The sequence below is a fragment of the Microtus oregoni genome, unplaced genomic scaffold (assembly GCF_018167655.1).
Source record: "Microtus oregoni isolate MIOR12 unplaced genomic scaffold, Mior012 000000F_ref0000247, whole genome shotgun sequence".
Classification (NCBI taxonomy): Eukaryota; Metazoa; Chordata; class Mammalia; order Rodentia; family Cricetidae; genus Microtus; species Microtus oregoni.
In genome coordinates this window covers 81033567-81060825 of record NW_024543059.1, presented here as the reverse complement: position 1 = coordinate 81060825, position 27259 = coordinate 81033567, and the positions used below count along the sequence as shown (strand labels likewise).

General features: G+C 46.7%; 1 protein-coding gene across 1 annotated transcript in view; it reads left to right on the top strand.

The window, feature by feature from the left end:
- The window catches only part of Abca4 (ATP binding cassette subfamily A member 4), a 125721-nt gene that overhangs the window by 45542 nt on the left and 52920 nt on the right, over positions 1-27259 (top strand). The window contains exons 12-17 of the mRNA XM_041653028.1: positions 14096-14301; positions 14853-15029; positions 16688-16910; positions 20872-21093; positions 22838-23042; positions 26924-26989. Coding sequence (XP_041508962.1) covers positions 14096-14301; positions 14853-15029; positions 16688-16910; positions 20872-21093; positions 22838-23042; positions 26924-26989 — 1099 coding nt within the window. The remainder of the gene's footprint in view (positions 1-14095; positions 14302-14852; positions 15030-16687; positions 16911-20871; positions 21094-22837; positions 23043-26923; positions 26990-27259) is intronic.

Below are 27259 nucleotides of genomic sequence, written 5' to 3'. Positions count from 1 at the left end.
GTTTCCTTTGTGGTTCTGGGGATAGAACCCAGGGTCTCATGCATGCCAGGCAGGTGCTACCATGGAGATGCAACTCCCCAGACCTAATCATCCGTTCCTTGATGCTTGACCCTCAAGGATTCCCTCTACTTTCACATACGCTTGGAAAGTTCACCCTCCCGTGGTCTGCTGCCCTCTCTTCATACACCTCAGGCTCTTGTTTAAGTACTGTGTTTCCATTTCCGGCTTGAACAGCTATCTGGCATCCGTGGACACATCTTAGTTATCTTCAGACTCTCAACCTAGGCCCAGGGACTTTTGCCTCTAAAGGCCAATCACACCCAATGGGCTGGGCCTCAACCTTCAAAAATCTAGGGCCATTGGAAGGTTTAAGGTCGCTGGGCACACACCTTTAATCTCAGCACTCAGGAGGCGGAGGCAGGCAGATCTCCGTGAATTCGCGGCCAGCCTGGTCTAGAATCAGTTCCTGGAACACTAGAGCTGTTACACAGAGAAACTTTATCTCAAAAAGCAAAACAACAACAACAAAGTTTGAAGGGCTCCTAGAAATAGGAAGGGAGGTTAATCTGAGGTCCACAGGAGAGAGCTCTCCCATCCCAGATGGCGAATCATAATAACTCACTAGCGAGAAGCAGCCTGGCTGTATGTGTTCTTGAGGATCCCTGCTGCCCTAGAGCCCCCAGCATTTCTCTAGAGTATGTGAAGCTCCTTCTCCTGAATCCTAGACCTTGGCATCCCTACCCACGCTCCGATGTAGCTTCGCCGGAAGTACAAACATGGTGGCGGCAGGACCAGGGCTGAAGCGATTCCTGTCTTACCAGCAGACAACAATGACCTCAAGTGCTTTTTAGAAACCATTCTGAGGATCAACCCAGACCAGCTGACTAAATTTCCAAAGAAGAGCCCTGGTGTCCCATGCATATTTACAGATCTATTAGATTAGGCCGAAGAGGCTTGCTGCTCTCACGTACAGCTCCCAACTGATCTCACATCCCTGGCTAGGCCCACCCCCAACCCCACTGCTTTCTTAATCTTACTACATACAGGGCCTGTGCATGGCGTGTGTGGACACAGGGGTATTTTTTTTTTTCTAATAGTGGTTCTCACAATGTTTTTGTGAGGTGTATGAAGACTAACTCTTGTCTTTGTTTGACTTGACATTTGTATTATGATGTATCATGATATGAAAACTTCCTTCCTTTCTTCCCTTGCTCCCTTCCTTCTGCACTCTACCAACTGAACTATATCCCCAGCCCTAAAGGAGTTATTTTTCCTAAGTGTCTTGTGTTTAACATAGTAGCAATAGATGCTTAATGGGTATTAGTCTCTTATACAGTTAAGAATTAAAGCCGGGTGGTGATGGCACATGCCTTTAATTCCAGAACTCAGGAGGCAGAGGCAGGTGGATGTCTGTGAGTTCGAGGCCAGCCTGGTCTACAAAGCGAGTCCCAGGATAAGCTCCAAAACTACACAGAGAAACCCTACCTCAAAACAAAACAAAGCAAAACAAAACAAAATAAAGAATTAAGCCTACTCAGCCTGTTGGCTTAATTCTTTATTTATTTATTTTTTTTTATTTTGACTTTCCTAGACTCAATTCTCTACTGCTTGTTCCTCTGTCTCCACCTGTGAAGTGTGGATTTGAGGAGCATTTACCTAATATTTGGCTTGTTCAGAGAATTAAATGAACCAATTTGTGCAACCCGCTATCATATAAGAAGCATTAATCAATATTAAATGTTAATCAAAACACAAATAAACCTGGTCTAAGTCGAAGCAAACTCCCAACTGATGCCCCTGTCAAGCTCATGAAGTTACTGACCATATAGCTAGCTCCTCAGACACTGGGACTTCCCCAGGGCTTTGAAGAGCAGACCACTGTGGCCAAAGGTCAGTGGCCACCCCATGGGGAGCCCCATGAGGCTTTGAATACCAGCAGCAGTGATGACTCAGTTTCTTATCATCTCGCTCCTGGGAATGGGGGAAACAAGTAGTTTGGGGACAGGAAGGAGGAGGTTCAGTAGGGGAAGACAGGCAGTGAAGGGCAGAGCCCCTACAGGCCATCCTGAGTTTTCTGCATCTGCTCTTGTCTCTTGGGCCATCTGCAGGAGCCTTGAAAAATTCCCCCATGCCACTCCAGAATGTCTGAGTAGTGCATTTGCCATGGAACCCCTCTCTGGTGGTTCTAAAGGTTTCTCTTGGTCAGGGAAGCCAGTGAGTGTGTTACCACCTCTGCCTTACTTAAGAAGGCCAGCTTGGTACCTCCTTTCCAATAATGGGGAGACTGGAAAAGTTCCTCATGAGCCAATCTAGGTACCCACGTCTATGTCTACTCTAAAAACAGAAACCAAACAAAACACTTAAGGAAAATTAGGCAAATGAATTCTGCTACCCATAACAATTGGACACTTAGTTGTGAGACTGGAAAACAACAGAAGCTCTAAGAACAATTCCTCACAATGGAAAGTGAGAATGATTAAGTAGATTTTCTTCTTCCTCCTCCTCCTTCTCCTCTTTCTCCTCCTTCTCCTTCTCCTCCTCTTCATCTTCTTCCTCTTCTTCCTCCTCCTCCTTCTTCTGCTTTTGTTTTGTTTTTCGAGACAGGGTTTCGCTTGTAGCCTTGGAGTCTGTCCTGGAACTAGTTCTTGTAGACAAGGCTGGCCTCGAACTCACAGAGATCCATCTGCCTCTGCCTCCTGAGTGCTGGGATTAACTAGAAGGGCTAAATTTCTTCCTTCCTGTTTAGGGTGAGGCCCTAGTGCTGGGATTAACTAGAAGTGCTAAATTTCTTCCTTCCGGTTTAGGGTGAGGCCCTAGGACAACCTGAAGGGTGTCCATTCTCCTGTATTTCCTTGTGGGTCCAGGTTAACCAGCCGTGTATGGGACCGTCCCACCTGCACCACAAGGGCTACAACCTCTGCTTCTTATTAGTCATTCTGAGAGATGTGACCGTCTATGGCTTGATTTCTGTACAAAATCTGTACAATTCTAAGTAACAATACAAGGACAGAATGAGAGACAAGCGTTGAGGCACAGAGCGCTTAACACATTCGCCAGACCTATGTGTAAATGCTAGACAGGGAGACTTTTCATCTAGAAGGTGGGGATGACATGGCCACTCTGGGCTCACTCGAGAACATGCACACGTGGCAGCTGCTGCCCTGAACCATGTGCCAAGTCAAGAGTGCACCTCTTCTCACACTCAGAGACTGCCTGAACATTAGTCAAGGCGTGCCATGCTGAACTCTGGGTTAGCCTTAGTGAACTGGCTTAGAGTCTAATCCCAAAGGCTAGGAGGATAGCTCTGGGGTGCCGGACTACAGCGGACAGTGACTCAGAGGCTGAGAGCCTTTCTTATCCTCAGACTATCTGTCAGATACAGCTTTCTTTGTAGAGTCCCTCACCGCATAGCTAAAGTCTGCCTTTCTGCTATTCCTGAGAAATAAGGGTAAAAGTGAGACAGGCCTCTCGGTTAGAACCATGGTCTTGGGACAGGGATGCTAGTGACATTTGAGAACCTCCACCTGTCCCACATGTGGAAAGGTTATCCTCAGACATTGTCTCACCATCCGCTTCTCTAAATCTAGGGAACCTGAAGGTGAGCCAGGACTTCATAGGTAAACACTTATGTGTGTATGTGTGGGGGGAGGTGTTTGTTTATTTACTTACTTTGTGTGTGTGGTAGAGGGCAGTGTAGGGTGTGCCATGGCAAGTCTGGAAGCCAGAAGACAACTTGTAGAGTGATTTCTCTCCTGCCATGTGGGCTCATTGGCTTGAATGCAGGTTTTCAGACTTGATATCCAGTGACTTTACCTTCTGAGCCATCTTGCTGGCCCATATTTAAGTAAATATCTTAAATTCTTATGCACATACACTTTATTCATAACCTATATTTGTCTCTATAGACATGTTTTCTGTAGAAAAAGACAGTTATAAAAGTTAGCTAATTATTCCTCTCTTTACCTTCTAGTTGAAATAAACATAGATTCCTCTCTTCTTCAAATTTTTGGGCAGCCAAAGGTTTGGCCTGGAATAAATCAAACACTATTTACAGTTCACACTGGATTTGAATCGCTTAGCACATTTGAATTTCAGGCCTCGAGTTTCATATCAGGAAGCTGAATTCAGCCAAACGTTAATATGAAAATACCACTAATCAGAGCATAAAATTATACTTTCACCAGTAACAGCTACCTTTTGCTAAATCTTGAGAAAACACACATTCCTTAACTGCCTTTCCTCGGCTATCAGCTCAGCTAGTGTGTGGACATAATGCTATATGAACTAGATGGCGGTTATTTTCTTGAGTTATCAGTGTCCGTTTTCTTAAACCACTTTTCTTTGGTATGTTTAGTACTTCTGGCTATGTGCCACCGCCATCCAACCATGATGTTCTCAGGAAATGTATTTTTCAGGCTCACATACGGAGGAAATAAGAAGGAAAGATGAGGTTGGATTGTGTGACGTGTCGTGGAGTTAGCTGTGGAGCTATTGGCTGGTTACCCATGTTGCTCTTTCTGTTCATGCAATGACCCCAGATACTCAAGACGGTATCATTAGAAGAGTTGGATTGAGTACAGAAGTCTACACCACAAGAGCAATTATTATTTCAAGGGCTGTGAACTAGATCCTAAGCAACTTACAGGCAATCGCTGTATTTTATGCCTCTTTGAGCTCTCGGAAATCTAGAACTCAGCCAGAGAAAACAGGTGGAAGGTAGGCTGGGGACATGGGTGATGGATTCTGCTGCCTTGGGGAGCCAGCGTGGCTGTGTTGGACACTTTCACTTGTCATCCCTTTCTGCACTCTGTCCCATCTGCCTGCTGGCCATAATGGCCATCATTGTGTTGACTTTAAAACAAAGAGTCTAAGAGGCTCGACTTCCCAGTGGGGCACAGAAGATAAGTGGGCTTCAGAATTTGTTCTTTGTTTTTACTTATCTTATTTTATGTATTTTTTGAGACAGGGCTTCTCTGGGTACCCCTGGCTGTCCTGGAACTCATTCTGTAGACCAGACTGGCCTCAGACTTGCAGAGATCCCCTTGCCTCTGTCTCTGGAGTGCTGGGATTGAAGCCTCTCCTCCAGGCTGGGACTCTAGAATCTAACACAGGTCTGTACTGTCTCCAGTGAAAAAGCTCTTTTCCCTGTGATATGCAAGGTGATTGCAGAGGCTCTGCAAGTGTTGTCTGCTTCATTACATACTGAGCCCAATAAAGGAAGTAATCGCTTTATAGTGCTCGAGATAATGATATGAGTTGGTCTTTTTTTTTGCTTAAAAATAACCAGATGAAAATGAGAACTCATAAATGTTGGAGTTCATTCTTTTGTGTATGTCTTTGCATGAACTGAGCTTGAGATATCAATTAGTTACTGCTAACCCTTGACTCCCCATAACCTCACCCTCTACAGATACAAAATCAAATTTACAAGTCATCTGAGTTCTGCCAGTCCTTCCACCTTCTCGCTTTCTTCTTTCTCATTCGTAACTGCTTCCAGAGGTCTGCTCTGTCTCTCCTAGCCCCTCACTAGGCTTTCAGGTTCCTGCTGCTTCTGTTCAGTTCCCATATCCTCTCCAATGAGACAGTTCTAAAACCCAAGCCCACACTGACATAAGGCTCACCGCTCCTCCAGAATTTCTCATCCCCGAGAAGGTAAGCGGCCTTCACAGTTCTTTCACGTCCTGGGAGACGGTCCCAGACCTCCCAGCATGGACAGTGTCTCCTTCTCACACTCGTTCTGCTCCACTGGCTGGTCACGCCCACATCTACACGTCAGGACCCAGCAGTTCCAAGCCTTTTTCTCCACACTGTATTCCCTCCATGGGAGCCCGATCACAGCTTATCCAAGCCCTCTCCCTGCCTTCGTTGACCTGACCACATCAAGGGCTAAAACTTGAACACGTTTTTCTTTTTGCATTCTCAGCTTTCCTGAGTAGATCTGTAGCGACGTCAAGCAGATACCAGAAAAGGCTAAATCTCAGCAGAAATTAATGCTTGTGTTGAGTCTTAAGGGTCAGATCCACTGGTTCAGAAAATCAGAAAGACAATTTAGGGCAGAGAGCAAAGTTTAAATGAGTCACAGAGGTATGGACCTACTGGACAGAGGGTGGCTTTAACAGAACTGGTGTGTCTGGAGTCAGCCAGCAAGGGTGGTGAGAGCTTCACACTGTGGGCAGCAAGATGCTCTTCAGCATCTCTGTATGGACTCTGCTACTTGGGATAGCAGAGCTAAACCTCTATCTGAAAAATGAGGCTAACCCAGGCTGTCTGGGTGACAGCTATTGGTGAGGCCGAGCCGAGGGCCTGTGACATAGAGGGGTCTTACTGGTTGATACACAGCCCTGTTATTATCCAGTACAGTAGCCCTCACCTCCAGGTGTTGTTGAAACAATGGAACAGGACACCGGGGGAGTCAAGCACCTCAGGTTGTTAGCCACATAACGGTAACTTTCACTGGAACTAGCCGACTAGAAAACGTTGACCCTTACAAGTCTTTGTTCCAACTTGGCCTTTTTATTTGTTTCAATACTGCGTTTATTATTTATTTATTTTAGAAACACCTTTATTCTTTTTCTTTAAGTTTTTTTAAATTTTTTAATGATTTATTTAACTTTTTATTTTATGTGCATTGGTGTGAAGGTGTCAGATCTCATGGAACTGCATTTTCAGACAGTTGTGAGCTGCCATGTGGGTGCTGGGAACTGAACCCAGGTCCCCTGGAAGAGCACTCAGTGCTCTTAACCGCTGAGCCATCTCTCCAGCCCCGTACCTTTATTCTTTACTGACATGCATTTCCCACCTCTTCATCACCCAGACACTGTGCGTTTTCTCTCTTTGGGAGTGAAGGTGTCAGAAGTCTGTTCACAGTGCCGGTGCACACAATACTATTTATTACAACACCTTGCCTCTAATTCACCATCCCAAACAACCCAAACAGCTCAAAGTGGTTTTATGCCCTGGCTTTTCCATGGAGCTGGAAATAAATCTTGAAGGTTGCAGTTTACATCTGCCAGGAAATTAATTCTGGGATGTTTGCCCACATCCCCTGGTGTTTTGTTTGGCTTTTTTAAAAAAAGAAGCCCAGGTGTCTGCATGAATACCATCGGGACCACAGGAGGCCTCCTCTAGCGTTTATCAGCTGTTTTTGAAAAGATGGGAGGCAGGATTAGAAATCCTCAACGCCTCCCTTATCTCCCAAGACCTGACCTGGATGCCTTTGGGGTTTCGTGGTCAAAACTATGTCTATTAGTGCATAGCTGTCAGCACAGTGTACCAGAGCCCTTTGATATTGAGTTCAAATGGAAAGAAGAATGTTTCCCTACTGTCTCCTCTAGCCACAGTTTACCACCTAATAGATGATCCCACGAATCTATGACTTAATGTGTATGAGCTGGAGTGGTCACAGCTGAAGAAGGGACCCTGCTAGCCCGGCAGCGTCTCCTCCGAGGTGTTTTGTGTAGCTGTGTCAGCGACTGAGTGTCTCCTGTCCAGGGTTGGGGCACAGCTGCCTGTGCGGGAGAGGGTTCCAGCAGCTCTCCCTTCCGCCAGGGTGGGCTGTTTCCAGAGCTGGGAAGACAGCGGGGAAGGAACCGAGGGCCTGTATGAACTTCATGTGGTGGCTTGGCTATTCAGGAAGATGGGGTGGGGGTGGGGAGACAGACACTGGCAGTGACCACACACACACACAAGACACAGGAAGGACTCTGAGACCCCTTTGTAGGCTTGTAGCTGCTTTCTTGGCTGTCAGAGAGCGTTGTGGTTCTTCCTGAGATTCTGAACTCCTGCTGTGACATTTGCTTGGAAACTGACCTCTGAGGGCTTAAGACGCTGGCTTTATTCTTTCCCAATAGCTGTGCTGGGTTTACAGTTCAGCATTTTACACTTGACAATCTTGTTGCCCTACATTCTTCCCTAACCCCCAGGATGGCACAGAATCGTAGAACAAGATAGCATTTAAAAATAGGCTCCGTGACCTTCTTAGAACCCAGTATGTTGTAACTGACAGGCTTGTCACAATAGGCTAAAAACATCCAACCCAGGCCCTCGGCAGGGGGTTCTGTCATTAGCTCTGCCTCTTACACACATACGTGCTCCAATATACATGCCCGTCAGCCAGGATTTTAACTCCAGGATTAGTGTAAGTATCAGGGGGAAGGAGGTCACTTGCTGTGAAGTAAATGGCCTCCCCATGAGAAGACAAAGCTACACTGTGAACCACATCTCAGAGGGTCCCTTGGGGGCCTTTGGCTCACATTTGAAGCAGTTTCTCCTCTTCACCTCAGTAAGAAAGTTGAGATGAGGGGTACTTGACATTCATGTTTGGTTTTATAAGACCTTCCTCTATGCCACGTCATCTGAACTACCGGCCAGTGAACAGCTAATAGACAGTAATTAAAACTCACCATCTCTCCAGCTCCCAGGGCCCAGGCAGCTTTGGCTTCTGTCCATAGCATTGTCCTGGCCAGGTGGAGAACTATGGATCAACTCAGGATAGTCTGTGTCCTCAAAGAGACTCTTTGAAGGAAGCAAATGACTGTGCTTCTCCCCTGATGAACAACTGTCATTAATGAAGACTAACCTGGCGGGAACTTGAAAGTCGTTTGATTATTGATGTCCGAGATATTTTACAAAAGCAACAGTAAAATGGTATTTATAAGGGCTTCTCTAGTCATGGGACAACGCAGTGTGCTGTAGAGGCTGAAAATGGATTCTGCCTGGAGGAAGTTTGTTTCAGTGAATCTTGTAACTGGGCTTGGAAGGACCACTGTAACAAAGCTTCATGTGGTGTGAAGATGAACATATATACAAAAATGAATATATATATTATATACACATGCCCTGTAGACCAGTTTGGGGCATGAAGTAAACCATCAGTATTTGTAGTTGGTGTTTATTTTTTTGTTATGTTTTTGCAATGTTGGAAAATAAACCCAGGACCTTGTACGTGCTAGGTAGACATTCTACCATTGAGCTACACACCCCTGGCTTTCTAGTCTTTCAGTGAGGCACCAACTAAGGCCTTTACAAACACTGTCTCATGTGTTTATGAGCCCTTAGAACAAACCTCTGAGATTGGGCACAGCTCAAATTCCAGCAAGAACATCAGAAGCCACGGGTAGGAAACAGGAAGAGAGAATGGCAGAGAGGACTGTCTGACACCCACACTCCACTGTGCCCCCTCCCAAAGTGATGATGAGGAAGAAAATGGATCAGATGTTTTAGAATAGAAGTGAGCATTTGAGAACCTGCTAAATTTTGTGTACTCCAGAGTACCAAGGTCCCCATCTAGGGAAACATGACAGGAAACATGACCATGAATCAGCTGCCTGATAAAACAGCCAGGATGGAGCTCACGTCATTACAGGATTCAACAATGTCATTGAAAACATCAGCTGTTTATTCCAGTATATAAAGACATGAGGTTCAAAGAGAATGTGCTAGATAACCTTGGAAGTCACGTTATTAGTCATGTGTTTAATTATATCAGCCCCCCCCCACACACACCAAGAATTATTCCCAAAGTGCATCACAACGAAGTCGTTTTATAACTTGCTGCTAGTTTTTCATGATGTATAGAATCTTGTTCAAAGCATAGAGCTAGATCTGCCCATCGGGGCTTTTACATCTAAACCAATTCAGAAAATTCTTCTTGACTCCCTAGCAGGAGAAAGTACTGTACCGGACACCACGTCCAACACAACACGGCCCTGACCTCAAAGGACTTATTACCACTAGAGCTCTGTTGGCCCCCGTAGCTACCAGCAGCTCCATAAAATTTAAAACTTGTGCTTATGATGCATTCGTGATATCTTTAGTATTCCATAGCTGCGTGAGATCACTGTCCACCATGCTGGGCAGGGCAGACAGAGAACAAGTCAGTCACTGCAGAAAATTTCTCTAGGCTGTGTGGCTCTTGGGCAGGAGACCTCCACTAACGTCAGGACTTTGTGGACGGCCTATGGCATACTCTCAAAGAACTGTGGGGCACAGCCATGCCTGCGCGGGAACTTCCAAACCCCACCCTGAGGACATGCGTAGATTTGCTTCTGACTTCTGTTGGATGTAAGGCAAGGTTCTCCACACTTCTGGTCCCATCTGTTTCTGATAAAGCGAGGACAGCGGACCATAAGACTGAAGACATTTCATCCCAGGGCTTTGTGAAGCTAGTGAATTGCTAAGAACATTCTCGGGGTAATATCCACTGCTAAAAAAAAATGCTTAGAACAGCTTTCATCTCCCCAAATCATTTTGATTTTATTTTAGAAATTTAATTTCAAAATGATTCTAATTGCCATTTGTTTGTTCGTTTGGTTTTTGGTTTTTGGAGACAGGGTTTCTCTGTATAACAGTCCTAGCTGTCCTGGAACTAGCCCTCATAGACCAAGCTGGCCTCACCTTGAACTCTGGCCTCACCTCGAACTCACGGAGATCCGCCTGCCTTTGCCTTCCGAGTTCTGGGATTAGAGGTGTGCACCACCGCTGCCTGGCTTGTTTGTTTGTTTTATTAAGATGATATTTTTAAATTTTTATGGTAGTAACATAGTCTGGTAACTCAACTCTACAATACATAGTATAAGAACCAAAATAAGAAAGAACATTTCTCCCTTTTCAACCACTTTTCTTTGCTCTGTTGGAAATGCCATTCTCCCCTAGTCACTGTGAGAAACATCACAGGTTGCCTTAAACCAATAATTACTCTACTGTGCTGAAAGAAAGCCCAAAGTAAATCCTCCACTCTGTTTTGGCACTCCATATTGAATTTCTTTCTGTACCTAATTTCTCCTACACCCCCCACCCCCAGTCTCTAGCAAACACTATTTTATTTTTATGCAGGTCTGACTTACTAGTCCCCTCAGTGAGTGTGAAGATGTGACATTTGCCTGTGTCTAGTTTATCTTATTTAAACACACGCCAGTAGTTAACTTGACAAGCAGCCAGAATGGGTGCTTATCTTTGTCAAACATGTCAAATTTAAACATGTGTTCCGGGGTTTGGTTTTGTTTTTTGTTGTTTTGTTGTTGTTTGTATTTTTGAGACAGGGTTTCTCTGTGTAGCTCTGGCTCTCGTGGAATCCACCCTATAGACCAGGCTGGCCTCGAACTCATAGAGATCCACCTACCTCTGACTACTGAGTGCTGGGATTAAAGTGTGTCACCACTGCCAAGCTAGTAAACACTTATATTCTATTAACTCAGTCCCGAAGCCTCCTTGCCCAAACAGCAATTGCCAAACCTGTCTCCCATAGTGGTGCTGCTGGGTTAATTACTGACCAATGGCTGCAGACTGGCTTCTCCAGCTGCCAGAGAGTTTATGCACTAGACACCACACACGCACACACAAAACTGAATAATATAAGCTGTTTCTGCCCGGAAGAAACGAAAACTCCTTGGTGTGTGATCTTCTGAAGTCCTTTGTCTTGTTTTAGGACTGGCCAGTGTTAATCTTAGCGATTAAGTCCTGTTTGCAAGGCAATGATTGACTGAAGAAAACCTATTTCCTTTAGCTCTGTGATGTATCTATTCTTACTTGTATTTCTTAAAGAAATACCAATCCAATTTCCTTTTCATCCTCGTGAGTTCTTTAAGCCTTGGCGCTGTTGATATTCTCACCCACCCAGGTTTCTCCAGGCCCTTATCAGTTAGAAAATAGATTGCTTTGTTTTCTTCACTTTTATCAAGAACACTGAGACGATCCCATGGGAGCCTCTCCCAGGGCACTGAGCCTAGGCAGGACAAGGAGTTCAGAAAACCCAGGGATAGTAGGTTTGTAACACCTTGGGGTTCAAATACACCCCCCCCCCATAAGAGACTTCTGTGCTGTGCTCTTATATTCTGGGGTAGGCTTTGGATAGGAAGAGTTACAAGGAGTGAACGGCGTCTGCTTGCTCCTTGCCAACGCGGTAGAGCTTGGTTCTCTGCTACAAGCTCTTTGTGTTTCTGGTTTCTTAATTTCTCCTTAATCAAGTGAACAGGGGTTTGATACTTCACCCTACCACTTCTGGGAAGTTTTTAGTGCTCTAGAGCAGGAGTTCTCAACTTTCCCAATGCGTCAACCCTTTAATACAGCTCCCCATGTTGTGGTGACCCCCCCCCACACCATAAAATTATTTTATTGCTGCTTCTTAACTATAATTTTACTACTGTTATGAATTGTAATATCTGATTTGCAAGATATCTGATATGCAATCCCAAGGGGATTGTGACCCACAGGTTGAGAACCAATGCTCTAGAGCCTAACTTTCCTGGGCTACCAGGTGAGGATAAACAATATTCATTGTTCCACCTATAGGACTCTTGTGAGCACCTGGAAGACTCCCTCCATAAGTCACACCATGCTGGATGTGCAGTGTAGGCTATCTCTCTGGGCCCTGGTGTTCAGGGAGGCACTCTGGGCTGGAGCTGGACCCTGGTTCTACCCTTAACTCAGCATCTCTGCAGCTTCTTCCACAGCACCGGAAAGGTTCCATCTGACTTCTGGCTCCCCTGGAATTAACTGAGTCTGAATGTACTCAGTGGTGTAGCCTAGTGTTCCCTGACGCGTCCCGATTGTTTTCTGATCTATTTCTGCTTAAAACCCCACAGCGGCCTTATGCTATTCTAGGGATTGTCTGGAGTGCTCCTGGTTTTAGCCTTCAGCCCCTGTCCTGAGAAACCCCTCAGTTGGCCAACAACATCCCAAAATCCAGCAGAGTAAAGGATCTGGACCCAAGCACTCACCACTTCTAGCCCAGTGCTCTTCTCTGTGTTTTGTGACTATCTGGGGAGGGGTTTTCTTTTTGTTTTGTTGTTTTTGGTTTGGGGTTTTATCAAAATGTTGGTGCCCTGGCCTTGCCTCTCAAGATTCTGAAATAGAGCTTTTGGCATCTTTTTAAAGCTAGCCAGTGCTCCAAAGCTTGAAGGAGGACAGCGACCACTGCTCTGCTCTTGCAGGTCCCCAGAGATCCCAATACTGCTCCCTGTGGTCAAGCTGGCCTCCATTTCCTTTCCTCTGCCTGTTTTCTATCTGCTTCCTCCTCAGGCCTCTTCCTCCAGGCAGCCTTCCTGGGTCCCTCCCAGGAGACCTGGTCCTCCTCTGGAAGTCCTGAGTCTTTCAGGCTAGCCTCCCTGTCATTCCACCCTGCACTTCTTGGTTTACAACAATCTCTCCCTCATCAGGTTTGAGTTTGTTTCAGGAAGAGATTGTTATCTTCTCTCCTTGTACCTGTGGAGCCAGGCAGGCTCTGGCATGTTGCATAAACTCGGTAAATATTCGTCGAACAAATTAATCAAGACAAGGCCATCTGACCTCTTGTGAGTTACATTCTAAGAATCATGGACACAAAACCCCCAGTGTAAAACAAATACCAGTACAATATAATTACTTCAGTAAGTCTCTACAAGTGGGGACCCCAAATCCATCTAAAAGAAATTCTTAATTTTGTTCTTTTATAGTTCTCTCTCTCTTCTCCTCTCTCTCTCTCTCTCTCTCTCTCTCTCCCCTCTCTCTCTCTCTCTCTCTCTCTTTCTCTCTCTCTTTCTCCCAAGAAGAGAAAAAGGACATTGGGATAATTCCGCTCTCATCATAAGGTTATAAATGGCAGTGATTTCTCAGATGAAATCCTTTTGGCCGCCTGCTTCTTTGCTTTCTTCTTCCTGGTTCATCCCTCAGCTGGCTAGCCTGTGTGTGTTTGGAGAGAGCCAGGAAGGTTCAACGCCAGGAATGTTTCTCTCTTTAAAGCTCTTTTATCCTCAGGCGTTCTGATCTTCAAAGCAGCCAGTGTCCACCGTGACCCCACTCCCTTGCCTCCCCACGCTGGGGAGTGAGAGCCTTGAGGATTTGTGTCATTTTGAGGCCTTGCATATTTGGACCGCCTTGACCAGCTGGGTAGTACGGTCTCTGTTAACTCTTCAGGGATAAGGGCCTGCCATCATTTCCAGGACCCTTGCACCCCTGAACCTAGGCTCATGAATAAATTAATGCCAGACCCTGGAGTTATACAAATATTAGCTACATAGGTCTTTTTGTGGGGAACCTATCCCTTGGCCAGTAGCGTTTCTTCTGTCTTGTTGTCTGCAATTAAGCCTCATACTCTCTCCACCTGTGTGATTTTCCACAGTGCCTGGTTCTGGATAAGTTTGAAAGCTATGATGATGAAGTTCAGCTCATCCAGAGAGCCCTGTCTCTCCTGGAGGAAAACAGGTTCTGGGCTGGAGTGGTATTCCCTGACATGTACCCCTGGACCAGCTCCCTGCCTCCCCACGTGAAGTACAAGATTCGGATGGACATAGATGTGGTGGAGAAGACCAATAAGATCAAAGACAGGTGATGGTTCAGTCAGGGCTCACGGGGTTTCTTCCCCATCCACAGTGAACTCTGTTCAGTAGAGACGGGAGGATTAAGGATGAACGCAGCCCATAAACCAATGAAGATAAGCTGAATGGGAGGAGGGCTGATTGATTTGAGAAGACCCAAGTAGATGGACCAATCACCTTGTGATTCCCAGACATTGCTGGAGTTATCCCTGTGATCCAAACTGGATAATCTGGGAACATTGAGGACAGTGGTTCTCAACCTGTGGGTCGCAAGCACAACAACCCTTTCACAGGGGCTGCAGGTCAGATATTCTGGATATCAGCTATGATTTGCAACAGTAGTAAAATTACAGTTAAGAAGTAGTAGCAAAAATAATTGTATGGTTGGGGGTCACCACCTGAGGAACTGTGTTAAAGGGTCGCAGCATTAGGAAGGCCGAGAACCATTGATTAAGGAGAATGTTTCAAGAGATTGAGCTCTAGGGTAAGTTTTGCTTGTAAAATGAGTGGGTTGCCCATCCGCACTTACATCCTTCCTCCCTTCCTTCTACACCTTTTCAGGTACTGGGATTCTGGTCCTAGGGCTGATCCTGTCGAAGACCTGCGGTACATCTGGGGAGGCTTTGCCTACCTACAGGACATGGTTGAACAAGGAATCACCAGGAGCCAGACCCAGGCAGACGTTCCAATTGGAGTCTATCTCCAGCAGATGCCTTATCCCTGCTTCGTGGATGACTCGTGAGTCCCAGGCCCCTTATCTTCCTCCCTGAGCTGAATAAACCAGGATGCTCTCCAGGCTTCAGTGTCTCCCAAAGGAACGGCGGGGACTGGGACCAGACTGGGGAGACGAGGTTTCTGACTGGAGAAGCTGCTGGCTCCAAGCTCCAGACAGAAGCAGAGGAGAAAGTAAAATGGGAGGGTGTGGAGGTACAAAAGGGACTTCAGAGGTTAGAACATTAGGAGTGAAGTTGGAGGAGGAGATGCCCGCTGTTTAAATTTCCTCTTTGCGGTATGTTTGCTATGTGGAAGGTTCTGGTTGGAGCGTTTGCCCACTGACTGCCAGATCGGCACATTTAGGCTACATGGCCAGTAGGTCTGGTTCCTAGGAGCCTCAGAATCACGATCCTCCTTCCCTAATTAACATTCCTATGATGTGTGTTTGGGAAAAAGGTAGAGGAATGTGTCAGATGAGCTCTGGCCTCCTTCTCTGACCGCCCCCATCCTAAAGCCTGGCCTTTCGTTGGCTAGTAGCATGCTAAGCAGCAAACAGCCCACTGTTTTGTTGAAAATGGATTTTCGGAGTGCTGGAGAAAAAGACAGAAAAGAAGAGGTGCTCAGAGGCTTATCACCATGGTAGATGAATCAGAAACACTCCCTCAGCTACAGTTTGCTTAGGGATTTAGGTCCTGGGGTGTTGGGAAAACTGGGGAAGTCACTGTAGCCCGTGCGTGTGGCTGTGGGGTTCAGGAAGCAGAGACAGCCGAACATGAAGGAGAGTCCAGTTACCAGATGGCGAGGTCGGAAAGAAAATAAAGGCCAGCATGCGCACAGGAAAGCCGCTCTCAACGCTGTGGCCCCATCAGTTCTCCAGCTCGACGGCGGAAGACGGCCGAGATAACAGTGGCTGTTCTGCCGTGAGCTTTCCTTTGGATAAGAAGCAGAGATGAGAAGTGGAGCCAAGGGCAAAAACCTTGGTCACAGAGGGAGGGGCTGGCAGGGAACCGGGTAAGTGTGGAGAGGCAGTGGGTGGGACTCGGGGTCATTCAGTACGGGAGAGTCCTCTGGCGGCTAACCCCAGAACTGCATGCTTTTCGGTTGTTTGGCTCTTTCCCTAGGGCCATTTTGAGTGAAACTATCCTCCCACGCTGGCACTGGGCCCTTCCTGTGACAACACCCAACAGTTTCAATAGATAATAATCCCAAGGGCTTTACTAGTGCGCCATTCCCAGGGAAAACCTGTAAAGCTCACCCTAACTTGAGTTCTTCGTGTCAAATGCATCTCGCTTGCTGGGATCGGATCCCAGGATGGAGCTGCTCCACTTGTGCCCGGCTGATGGAAGCAGTGACGATGGAATCACTGATTTCTTCCAGTCACAACCTGTGGCAACCGGTCTGCAGTGTTTCCCACAATCCTTTGCCGTCACCGTCTATCCTATACGACAGAGGTGGTATAGTTTTATTCCTGCACTTAGGGAGCGTTCATCTGGGTGGTCTGGAAAGACAAGGTGCCAAGTGTGAAAGATATTTTTAAAAGTTCAACCTAGCATAGGTCCCATGATTTATTTTTCTGCTTTCCTTTCCTTTGGACTTCATTTTCAACTCTTCGTTGGATAAGTATTTCCTTCATCTCTCCCAGGTACAGAATGTTCTGTTCTGTTTCCCCTCCCCCCTTTTAGCTTTATGATCATCTTGAACCGCTGTTTCCCCATCTTCATGGTGCTGGCGTGGATCTACTCTGTCTCCATGACTGTCAAGGGCATTGTCTTGGAGAAGGAGCTGAGGCTGAAGGAGACCTTGAAGAACCAGGGTGTCTCTAATGCTGTGATTTGGTGTACCTGGTTCCTGGACAGCTTCTCCATCATGTCAATGAGCATCTTCCTCCTGACACTCTTCATCATGGTAAGCCAGGTGGAGCAGACCCTGACATTTTTAAGGGTTCCATTGTTCCTGGTCTCCTCCTGTTAATGTTTGTGTGCCTGGGCTAGTTATCTGAGCGCAAAAGGTAGCACCCCAGCTTTTCAAGCCAGGTAGGACACTTGGAAAGCCAGCACCCCCAACCTCCCTAAAAGAGCCGTTGTGTGGTGACATCTTCCCATCTTCCCCTTCTAGCCCAAGGGAACTCACTCATTGCCTATATAGATTTTCCAGTTCATTTCATGACCACGTAGAGAGGTTGCTATTACCAAAGCCCAGTATGGGACTGTTGTGTGTTCAAAGGTTGCCTCTTCTTTCAGAGACAGACATGAGTCTAAAGAGTGTTTCTTAGAATTTCCATTCCAATATCCAGCTACAGTTAGGATGAGCGAACACTGCCAATGGTATGAGGGGAAGAGATCTGGACAAATTATCAACCATTCCTATGACCAGGGCATTAGCTTCCCCAAGTGACAACCTTCTGCCTGCAAAGATCTCCAAAGACTCTGTTTTAAAGGATGGAATTTGGAGCCTGACCTTTCTCGGTGATAAGGAGTTTTTATTGCGGTAGAGCAAGTCATTCAACCTTCTGCAAGTCTGTGACTCCTCTGCAAGCCAGAACTGAAAATGAAACATTGTTTCACAATTTACTGCTAGCCTAAATATTTTTAGTCCCATCACAGAAGTTTTTTTTTGAACTTGTTGAAATATGAATACACACATTTGATATTTTTTTGGTGTTTTATGGATGGAAGTCGGTTTCTGATATCAGTTCAGCAAGCTTGTTCAACTTCGTCACTGCCACCATATCGGGTACCACTCTGCATGAAGCAACGTGTGCAGTGGGCCAGACAACATGAGTGTCTCCCATCCCTTGATGGATCATGGCTACGAGATCATGGCTACCTGATCTAAGACTGTCCCATCATATATCCAAACCAACAGGCACATATCCACTTAATCCAAATCCTGCCTTTATTTTCTACTAAAATATCCTCAACCTCTCAACCTAGTGAATCCTATCTTTGCTGTTGTTATATTATGACCCAGTGAGCTATGGTGGGGCGCAAACACCATGTTTAGAATCCCCTCCAAAACAATGTTGAGGTGGAGGTCACTCTACCCAAACAACCTCACCCCACCCAGCATGGCTTGATGTTTACAAAGGATACCAAAGCTCTGCCGAGGTAAGAGGAGCCGCCACTCCCTCCTTATCCACCAGGCGCCCTCTGCTCTGCCCATCCCTCAGCCTGTGCCTTTTCCCAGTCGGTGTTTTGTACCCTTAGAATTAAAAGACTCAGTGAGTAAACATGAGGATGAATGGCCTCGGCTTGCCCTGACTTCTTACTGATAAGTGGCCCTGAGATCTGCCTCCCTAAGAATGGGTTTTTAGGACTTCAAAGCTTTTAGGACGTGAGGTAAGGAATGTTCACCGAGAGCTCCTAGCCCAGGGAAGCTTCTCCTTGTGGGAACCAGGACACTGTTCCAATAATGACGGAAACAGAGCTTTTCCACACCAAAATAAGGTCTTCCTTTGAATGACTCCCCTTTTTTTTGCATGGCCCTTCCTCCCCAGCACCACTGTGCAGGAAAGAAGCTGGGAGCAGGGACAATGGGAAGGTTCCATTGTTCTTCAGTCTACAAGGAGCAGAAAGGAAAGTGGACAGTGGAGGAAGCTGGGTCCGGGAAGTGGTGAGGCTGGCTGAATGACTGGCAACCCTGTTTGAAAGCCACCAGAAAGCCCACAGTCTAGATGTTTGCAGGACTTTGCTCTGGGCTCAGATAAGACGTTGAATTCGTTCTACAGAGAACAGTAACGACTCTCCAGTTGTGACCTTTATTTATATTTCCTCAGACGTAGGTTGGCTTTAAGTGTGGCTCCCGTCTATCCCTCCCTTTTGCGCAGTTCCCCCTCATCTGTTTTTCAATCTGTTCCTTCAATGCCCAACAGGCACGAGAGCATGAAGGAGAAACGGTGGCTGGAGCAGATAAGGAGCCCATTAGTTCCACTTGGTTCTCACCAGTGCAAAACAGATGTCATTAATTAGCCTCTCTCTTTTCTACTGAGAGAAAAGCAGTGATTCAGGGAGCCCCTACCTGTAGAGAGCCCATTCATGAATTGAGGCAGTTCCAAAGGATGGGGGAACGCGGAGAAAAAGGCAGAAAGGAGAGCATGAGGACTTTTGGTCTCGGGAACACTATGCTGTGTAACATGTCTGTGTTCCCCATTACATGAGAACTCAACTATGTCCCATTGAATATATGGAGGTGGCCACATGAGTACCGACTCTGAAGCCTGAGACATACTCCCAATATCTACTACTTTTACCTTTGTGTTCCTGAGGAAAGAATGGGCTAACCTATAAGTATTTGGGGATGCAGAATTTGGATGGAACAAAGATGCTGGCCTCTTTATGGGGCTTGTAGTGATGGAGATAAGGAAGGTCTAATACAGTTGAACGTCTCGGTCTGTCCTACAGTGTAATCGGGCAGCAGCAGCTTGTTCAGAAAGCGTCATTAGTTTGTTCCTATTTTCTGTATAGACAACGGAAGATACTAAGTCTTGTACATAACATAGGTTCTATGAGAAGCACAGCGTTCATGGATGAGGAGGACCAATCTGCTTCCAAACACTCTGGATCCATTACTGATACTCCCACCTGTGTGAGTGACGAGCCTCAGGAAGCCAGCGCTGATGGTCAGTCAGCAGGCTGAGCCCCAGGCAAAGAGCCAGGCTTGTTTGGGTGGCCTCCCCTCCTTTGTGGTTGCAGGGTGCTGGTGGTACTGCAAGGCCTAACACACAGGTCTTCCTCCCTTGCCCGAACACGATGTCCTTCCTACTGTGAACTTGCTGAGTTGACCCATAGAGCTATTGGCAATTGAGGGATACTGAGGGTCCCCATCAGAAGAGCTATGGGAAGTTGAGGGATACTAGGGGAAGGACAGTCACCATCCTTTAGGGATCTCACTGCTCGTGGGTTGTTCATGTTCCAGTGGATGTTCACACATCCATGCGCATGTGTCTTCTGATGGGGTCCCTCAGTATCCCTCAACTGCCAATAGCTCTTCTCTGGGTCCCCTTCCGTCCATGCTGGAACACTGGCTGCCTGGGCCTTATGTAGGTATCCACAGCTGCTGTGTGTGCCACAACCACATGTCTAGAGGACACGCCACAGTTCTCTCCATCTGCCAGCTCTTCCGTCCCTCACATGTCCTCAACCATGAAGTTCCCTGCACCTCGGAAGGTGGGAGATTAAGAGCTGACTCACTCACAGCTGAGAACTCAGAGCTATTTATCCTTGGCACTTTGACCAGTTCTGAGTTGCTGCGTTAACCGCTACCCTCAGCGAAGGAAGCTTCTCAGACCACAAAGTTGAAGGCAACACATCTATGGGTACAAACAGAAGTATTTCAAACGCAGTTTGATAAAAATGACGTCTTAGGAAAATGATAGTAGCTTCTTACCATGGGGCTTATTATCACCCCATCATGGGCTTTTGACCAGCTTTCCAGGACCATCAATGGTTCATGAGCCAGACCACAAGTGGCTCAGGACTCCACCGAAGGAGTGAGGAAACGTGACAAAGAAAATCTTGATTGCTTAAAGTCCCCACTTAGAGCTTAGTAGGCAGTTGCTGACTGGGTTAAATTACTTGGCAGTTGGGTTTTGGTTTACTGGTATAGGAGTCCAGATCGCTGGAATTTTTGGCTCAGTCTAGTGGTTTCCCAGTTAAGTTTTTAAAAATAAAACATTAGTGTTGCCTAATGGGCATGGGGAAGACAGAACTCCACACATTTGAGTGTGCATGTGGAAGTCTAAGCACTAGCAACCGGCTGCAGGGGCCCCTTCTAAGACAGCAGAAGGCTTCAGAAGGCATCACTACACACAGGACCCTGCCTCTGGGCATGGCTGGGAATTACTGATACACAATCTCTTTGGTTTCAGCATGGGAGAATCCTCCATTACAGCGATCCCTTCATCCTCTTCCTGTTTCTGCTGGCCTTCTCCACGGCAACCATCATGCAATGCTTCCTGCTTAGTACTTTCTTCTCCAAGGCCAGCCTCGCAGCCGCCTGCAGTGGGGTCATCTACTTCACCCTCTACCTACCGCACGTTCTGTGCTTTGCCTGGCAGGACCGGATGACATCTGACCTGAAGACGGTCGTGGTGAGCCTTAGGGCTTCCCTCTAGCCTGTGACAGAGATTTCCTCTGATGACTTGGTGGCCTCTTGGCCTGCTCTCTAAGAAGGTTCCCTTTTACCTTTTGACTTGAGAGTTTGTACGATTGAAAGGCTAATACCAAGCTCAAAGGGTCGGGAGTCAGAGTGAAAGCAACCCCCCACATACACCAGCAATGCAGACCGGCTTGATGAACGCGCCCTAGGAAAGGACTGGAGAGCCAAGCTAGCTTCCTTTGTTTCTGCATGAGAGGAGAATCTGCCGACCCATTCCTTCACCCTTCTTTTCCTCCCGCTTGAAAAGAGTCAGATGAGAGGAATCTTGGTCCCTCCCCATTACTATCTGTCTGCTCAGAAAGAGGGTGGCATCAGTTCAAATGGGGCTCATTTTTCCAAAAGAAATTGGATCAGTGACACCCTGTCTTGCCTGTGCTCTAACAGCGCTTGCAAAAAAAGAAAAAAAAGAAAAAAAGAAAAAGATGCAGAAATGAGCCCTTACCACTAGGCTCTCTGGCCAAGAGAGGACTCTAGAAGTTGTCTTTTGATGGCTTGAGAGACCTCTTAGCTCGGGATTCCCAAATAAATATAGGTCTTTTTATTAATTGTTCTCAAGTGAGCCATTTCTCTACCCTCTCATTAGCCAGCGCTAATCAGCCTCAGCCCCCAAGGGCGCAGTTTTCTGGCCCTCCAGAGCCTCCCAGTCTCTGTAGTAGTCCCAGGACTCCTGCCTGCCTCTCCACCAGAAGAACCTGTTCTCGGGACTCCAGCTCTGGAGCATCTGCATTTTATTATTTCACATGTTAAATAAGAAGTTAATTGCCACTATTTATAGCACTTAGTTTTCTAAGACAGTCACAATGGGTAATAGTAAGAAACTGTAGTGACTCAGGCTGTGGGCAGAGCTGGGCAATTTTGGTAACCGTCGGGTTGTTATGCGGTAGTGGGAAGCCACAGCTTCTTGGACCTACCGGGAAGCTTCAGATTTGGCAACTACGGATAGGAGCCGGGTTGAGTTCATTTTAAGCGTGCGTGCGTGCATGTGTGCGTGTGCGTGTGCGTGTGTGTGTGTGTGTGTGTGTATACATATAGCAAAAGGGTTTCTTGCTTTGGGGAGAGATAGTCTGAACTCTGTCCAGGATCCTCCAAATTACAGGGAACCCCTGGCAAAGGCAAGTGTGCTCTGATGTGTCAGGGACCACCCGTGGTGACTTGGCGGGTCACTTTCTAAAATGCCATTTTCTAGTCAGTGGGCTAGTTTCGGCACAGAGGACTTAAGATGCGACCTAGCATCCTTGCTGACCACAGGAAAATGGTGACTTCAAGCCCCCTTCTTGTGGGAGTCTCACAAAGTGGCTTCATTTGGCATGTTTGTTCTGCCCAGAACTGTGTGGTCTTCTGAGAGTGGAAGCTGAGGGGAGGGAGGAGGACACCAGGGGAACTTTCCTTCCTTTGGAGCCTTTACTATGTGCCCCTTCCTTACACCCCTTTACAGTCTAGCTTATCCTATTGAGCAGGCGAGAGGTGGCTCACTAGGCATTAGGTGGGAATTTTTGAGGCCTGCCAAGCATTTCCAGAACTCTCTTTCCTCGAGAGGACCACCGTAAGCCCTCCCTGAGTAGCCTGACACTCAGACACGACAAAAACCCTCTTTGGCCCCCCTCCCTTACCTGTCTTGTGGCCCTCTGGGTTCCGTTGTCCTCTGTCTCCATCGCTGCCTCTTCTCTGCTCTGCAGAGCCTGCTTTCCCCTGTGGCGTTTGGCTTTGGCACCGAGTACCTGGTCCGCTTTGAAGAGCAAGGCCTGGGGCTGCAGTGGGACAACATTGGCAAGAGTCCCGTGGAAGGGGATGAGTTCAACTTTCTGCTGGCCATGAAGATGATGCTTCTTGATGCGGCTCTCTACGGCTTGCTCGCCTGGTATCTCGACCAGGTTTTTCCAGGTCAGCAAGGAAGACTCAGGCTACTTTATCTCCCATAGTCAAGGGAATGAGATTTGTCTGGCCCAGTCTTCTAGTTTAAACTTGATCGCTCTCTAAGCTATTTGAACATAAGCTCACAAGGCCAGCATCTGAATTTACAACTAGAAGTTAAAACTCCACCAACTGCCGGGCGGTGGTGGCGCGCGCCTTTAATCCCAGCACTCGGGAGGCAGAGCCAGGCGGATCTCTGTGAGTTCGAGACCAGCCTGGTCTACAAGAGCTAGATCCAGGACAGGCTCCAAAACCACAGAGAAACCCTGTCTCGAAAAACCAAAAAAAAAAAAAAAAAAAAAAAAAACTCCACCAACCAATTATTGTCCCCACTTTAGAAGCAGGTCTAGACTTGGAGATGGGGAGGTGGCTTGGTTGGTAAAAGTACTTGCTATGCAAGTGTGAGGACCTGAGTTTGAATCCCCACAACCCACATAAAACCCGGGTATGTCGGCAAGTGACTGTAACCCTAGTGTTGGGAAGTAGAGACGAGGGGATCCCAGGAACCCTTTAACCAGCCAACCTGGCCAGCACAACAAGCTGCCAGTTCAGCAAATGACCCTGCCTCAAAGGACTCTGTGGGGGCAGCAGAGGAAGGCACCTCCTCTAGCCTTGGCAAGCATGCTCAGGAGTATGTCTACCCACACACATGTGTATACATGTGCACAAATACACATGCATGCGCACATGTAAACACACACATGACGGGGACACATGTGAACACGCACATGTAAACACACACATGGCAGGGACAGGGAGAGAGGATACTGGGAAATAGGTCTAGAATTGGCTTTCCTGCCACCACCGATCCATCTTCCCATTCCAAGCCTCCTTCCACTGACACTTCCTACAGCCAGGTCCCATATTCGCTGTATGCAGGTGGAGCCTTGGCAATCTAGGCCAGATGGTGTCAACACTCTGTTCCAACCCCTTCATGGTCCTTTCTCCTCATTCAGAGTAAAACCCAGTGTCCCGACTCAGGTTTCATCATCTGCCTTTCTGCTACCCTCTTCACCCCCTGCCTTCCCTTCCACACTAAGTCTCTCAGCTCAGGCCACCACAATCTTCCCCACTGATGTTCAACACACTAGCACACTTCCTGGGCCGACCTTCACACCTGCTGTTTTCACTAGCAGTACCTTTCTCCCTGGGCCACGCCTCCGATCTGCTGACTCGGCTCCTCACTCTGCTCAGGTCTCTGTTCAAATGTCACTTTATCGCAGAGATCTTTCTAGACTGAAGAGTACTAGATCTTTGTCTTTGTATGACCAATATTCCCTGTGTGGCCCTAACCTTTACCCTACTTTTTTTTTTATTTTTTTTTAAGCGCTCATTACCGCCTGACATGATGTGGAGTTGTTTTTTTTTTGTTTGTTTGTTTTGTTTTTCACTCTTATTTTTTGGGGGGGGCCACCACCCAGCTCCCAAATAAATCACAAACTGAGGTTTATTTTATCTTATGAATGCCTGGTTTTAGTTTGGCTTGTTTCTAGCCAGCTTTTTTAACTTAAATTATCTATCTTTTGCCTCTGGGCTTTTACCTTTTTTTATTTATGTATGTCTCCCTCCCCCTGCCCCTTCTTATTTCATGTCTGGATGTGTGGCTGGGTGGCAGGCCCCTAGTATCTTCCTCTCCTCCTTTTCTCGTTCCTTCCTCCTTTTTTTCGTCTTTTTATTCTGTCTGCCTGCCAATCCCACCTATCCTTTCTTCCGCCTCGCTATTGACCATTCAGATCTTTATTAGACCAAACGGTGTTTTAGACAGGCAAAGTAGCACAACTTCACAGAGTTAAACAAATGCAACATAAAAGAATACAACACGTCTTTGCATCATTAAACAAGCATAAACAAACATAACACCTTCTAATATTTCACAATAGTGATGTAACCTTATGTATGCATTTATTGACTTACCATCTTTCCTAGGAGAGCCCCATGCAAGCAGAATTATGATCTGTTTATTTCGCAGCAACAGCCTGGAAGCCCTGACTAGAACTTAGTATTTCATGGGCACCGAATCACTATCTAATACACCTGCAACCTAGAAAATCAGCTACTGGGTCAAAACTAGCTGTTTGCGAAGTTTTATAATCCACTTTGCAGAAACGCAGATTTTCCTTCAAATTAGCATTTCCTATAGCTGGAGCAGTCCCCTCTTCACGTGGATGGCCTCCATGTCAGCCTTCTCTGTACAGTGACATCTGGGTCTAGTTCATGACGCCCTGGCCAAAGCAGAGAGGGAGGGGTGAGGATGGGCCTGGGAGACCAAGCTCATGGTCCTCAGAAATAAGCAGCTGGGACCAGGTACGGAAGGCTATGAGTTCAAGTGCAGCCTGAGTTACAGAGAGATCCTGTCACAAACAAAGAACCAAGTCAATCAAACAGCAATAGGTGTGCAGCAACCGCAAATGGGAAAAGATGGCTGAGTCCAGCAGCCTGGGTCCGTGTCCCTCCTGAAGGACAATGTGTTTTCCAGAGTTGTTATCACAAGGGCTTAAAATAATAGAGAATTTTTTTAAAAGCTAGAAATCAAAAATGAAGCTGTTGGGAAAGCCATGCTGCCTATAAAACCAAGCTTCTGGAGGGTTTTGATGCTTTGGCTTCCCTGACTTGCAGGCACATTGCTCCAATCCTCCACCTCATGTGGCTTCTTCCCTGGGTGCCGGTCTTCATGTGACTATCTCATGAGGCCTCTGTGTGGTCACCCTACTCCAGTATGACCCCACCTAACTTAACTAAGCACATTTACCTTCTAAATAATGCCACATTTTGAGACATGAGGTTGGGACTCTGGTTAGGACACGAGAGGTGTGTTTTCTCAAACACCGTCCCGTTCCCTGTCACTACCATTTATTTCCACTCTGAGACTATCCAGTTAGGGACAATCCTGTAAGACCTCCATCCGATCCTAACACTACCAGAGTGCTCTCTTTTCGATTGCGGCTTTATTGTAACGGCTGTGACTCAAGGACTGTCATAAGGTGAAGGAATGGAATGGCCTGGAGCTTCCTTGCCTTCTCCGGGTCACCCCCTCCCAGCACTAAAAGGTGGTTGCTAGCCCAGAATCTCTTTAAATCCTCTTCCTGAGGTTTGGAATGGTCTGCAGCCCCTTACTCTTCCTGGAGAGCAGAGGTTGGGCTGAAAGATCGCTCTTTGCACATCTCTTCTTTCTGGTGAGCAATACTCAGATGTGAAGTTGCAAAGGGAACTGAACCAGAAAGTTGGGACCTGCAAAGAGAACTGAACCAGAAAGTTGGGACCTTTTTTCCCCCTTAAAATACAGCTGAATCCAGTCGAATGTGGGGAGTTGAGAATTGGTGATGTTAGAACCAGATTGCCTGCATTAGGATTCTCGCATGTTCATTTCATGGGGCAGGTGGCTCCAAGTTAGTGCACCTCCGTGTCTGCATCCTTTAGACTCATATTACTTCCAAGTTCCTAGAGTTTTCAGAATCCACTGCTGTCACACATGGGAAGTATGTAATACACCTGGTATATAAATAGAGTCCAGCAAATAGTTGTGATCTCCAATGTTATTGCTTTCTGGTTAACTGCTAAAAAAATGGCATGATTTAATTCTTTGATAACACTTATTTCTTGGGAAACTGATGTCATCAAAGATCCTCATTGCCAGTGTTGCTGGTAGCACCCCCCAAAAAATCCCATGGTATTTTGATTACAAACTTACTGAAAGAAGTGCTCTGTCTGATAGCCTGTGGGTAACTACACAATGGCTTGTGATTATCAACAGTTGCTATAATCTGAGATTTACACTGAGTATATTGTAGAGCTTGTGTGATTTGGGGGGGGGGCGCTCACCGTTTTCTCTTTCTTTACTTTCCTGTTCTCAGGAGACTATGGAACGCCACTCCCCTGGTACTTCCTTCTACAAGAGTCTTACTGGCTTGGAGGTGAAGGTAAATTGGGTGTTTTGTTTGTTTGTTTGTTTAATTAAAACAGCCAAGTGGTGGTGGCACACGTCTTTAATTCCAGCTCTCAGGAGGCAGAGGCTCTGTGAATTCAAGGCCAGCCTGGTCTACAGAGTGAGCTCCAGGCCAGCCTGGTCTACAGAGTGAGCTTCAAGACAACCAGGGCTACACAAAGAAACTCTATCTTCAAAAAAAATTAAAACAAAATAACAACACCAGAAACACTTCAGAATTGAAACTAATTCCTTGGGGTTTGTG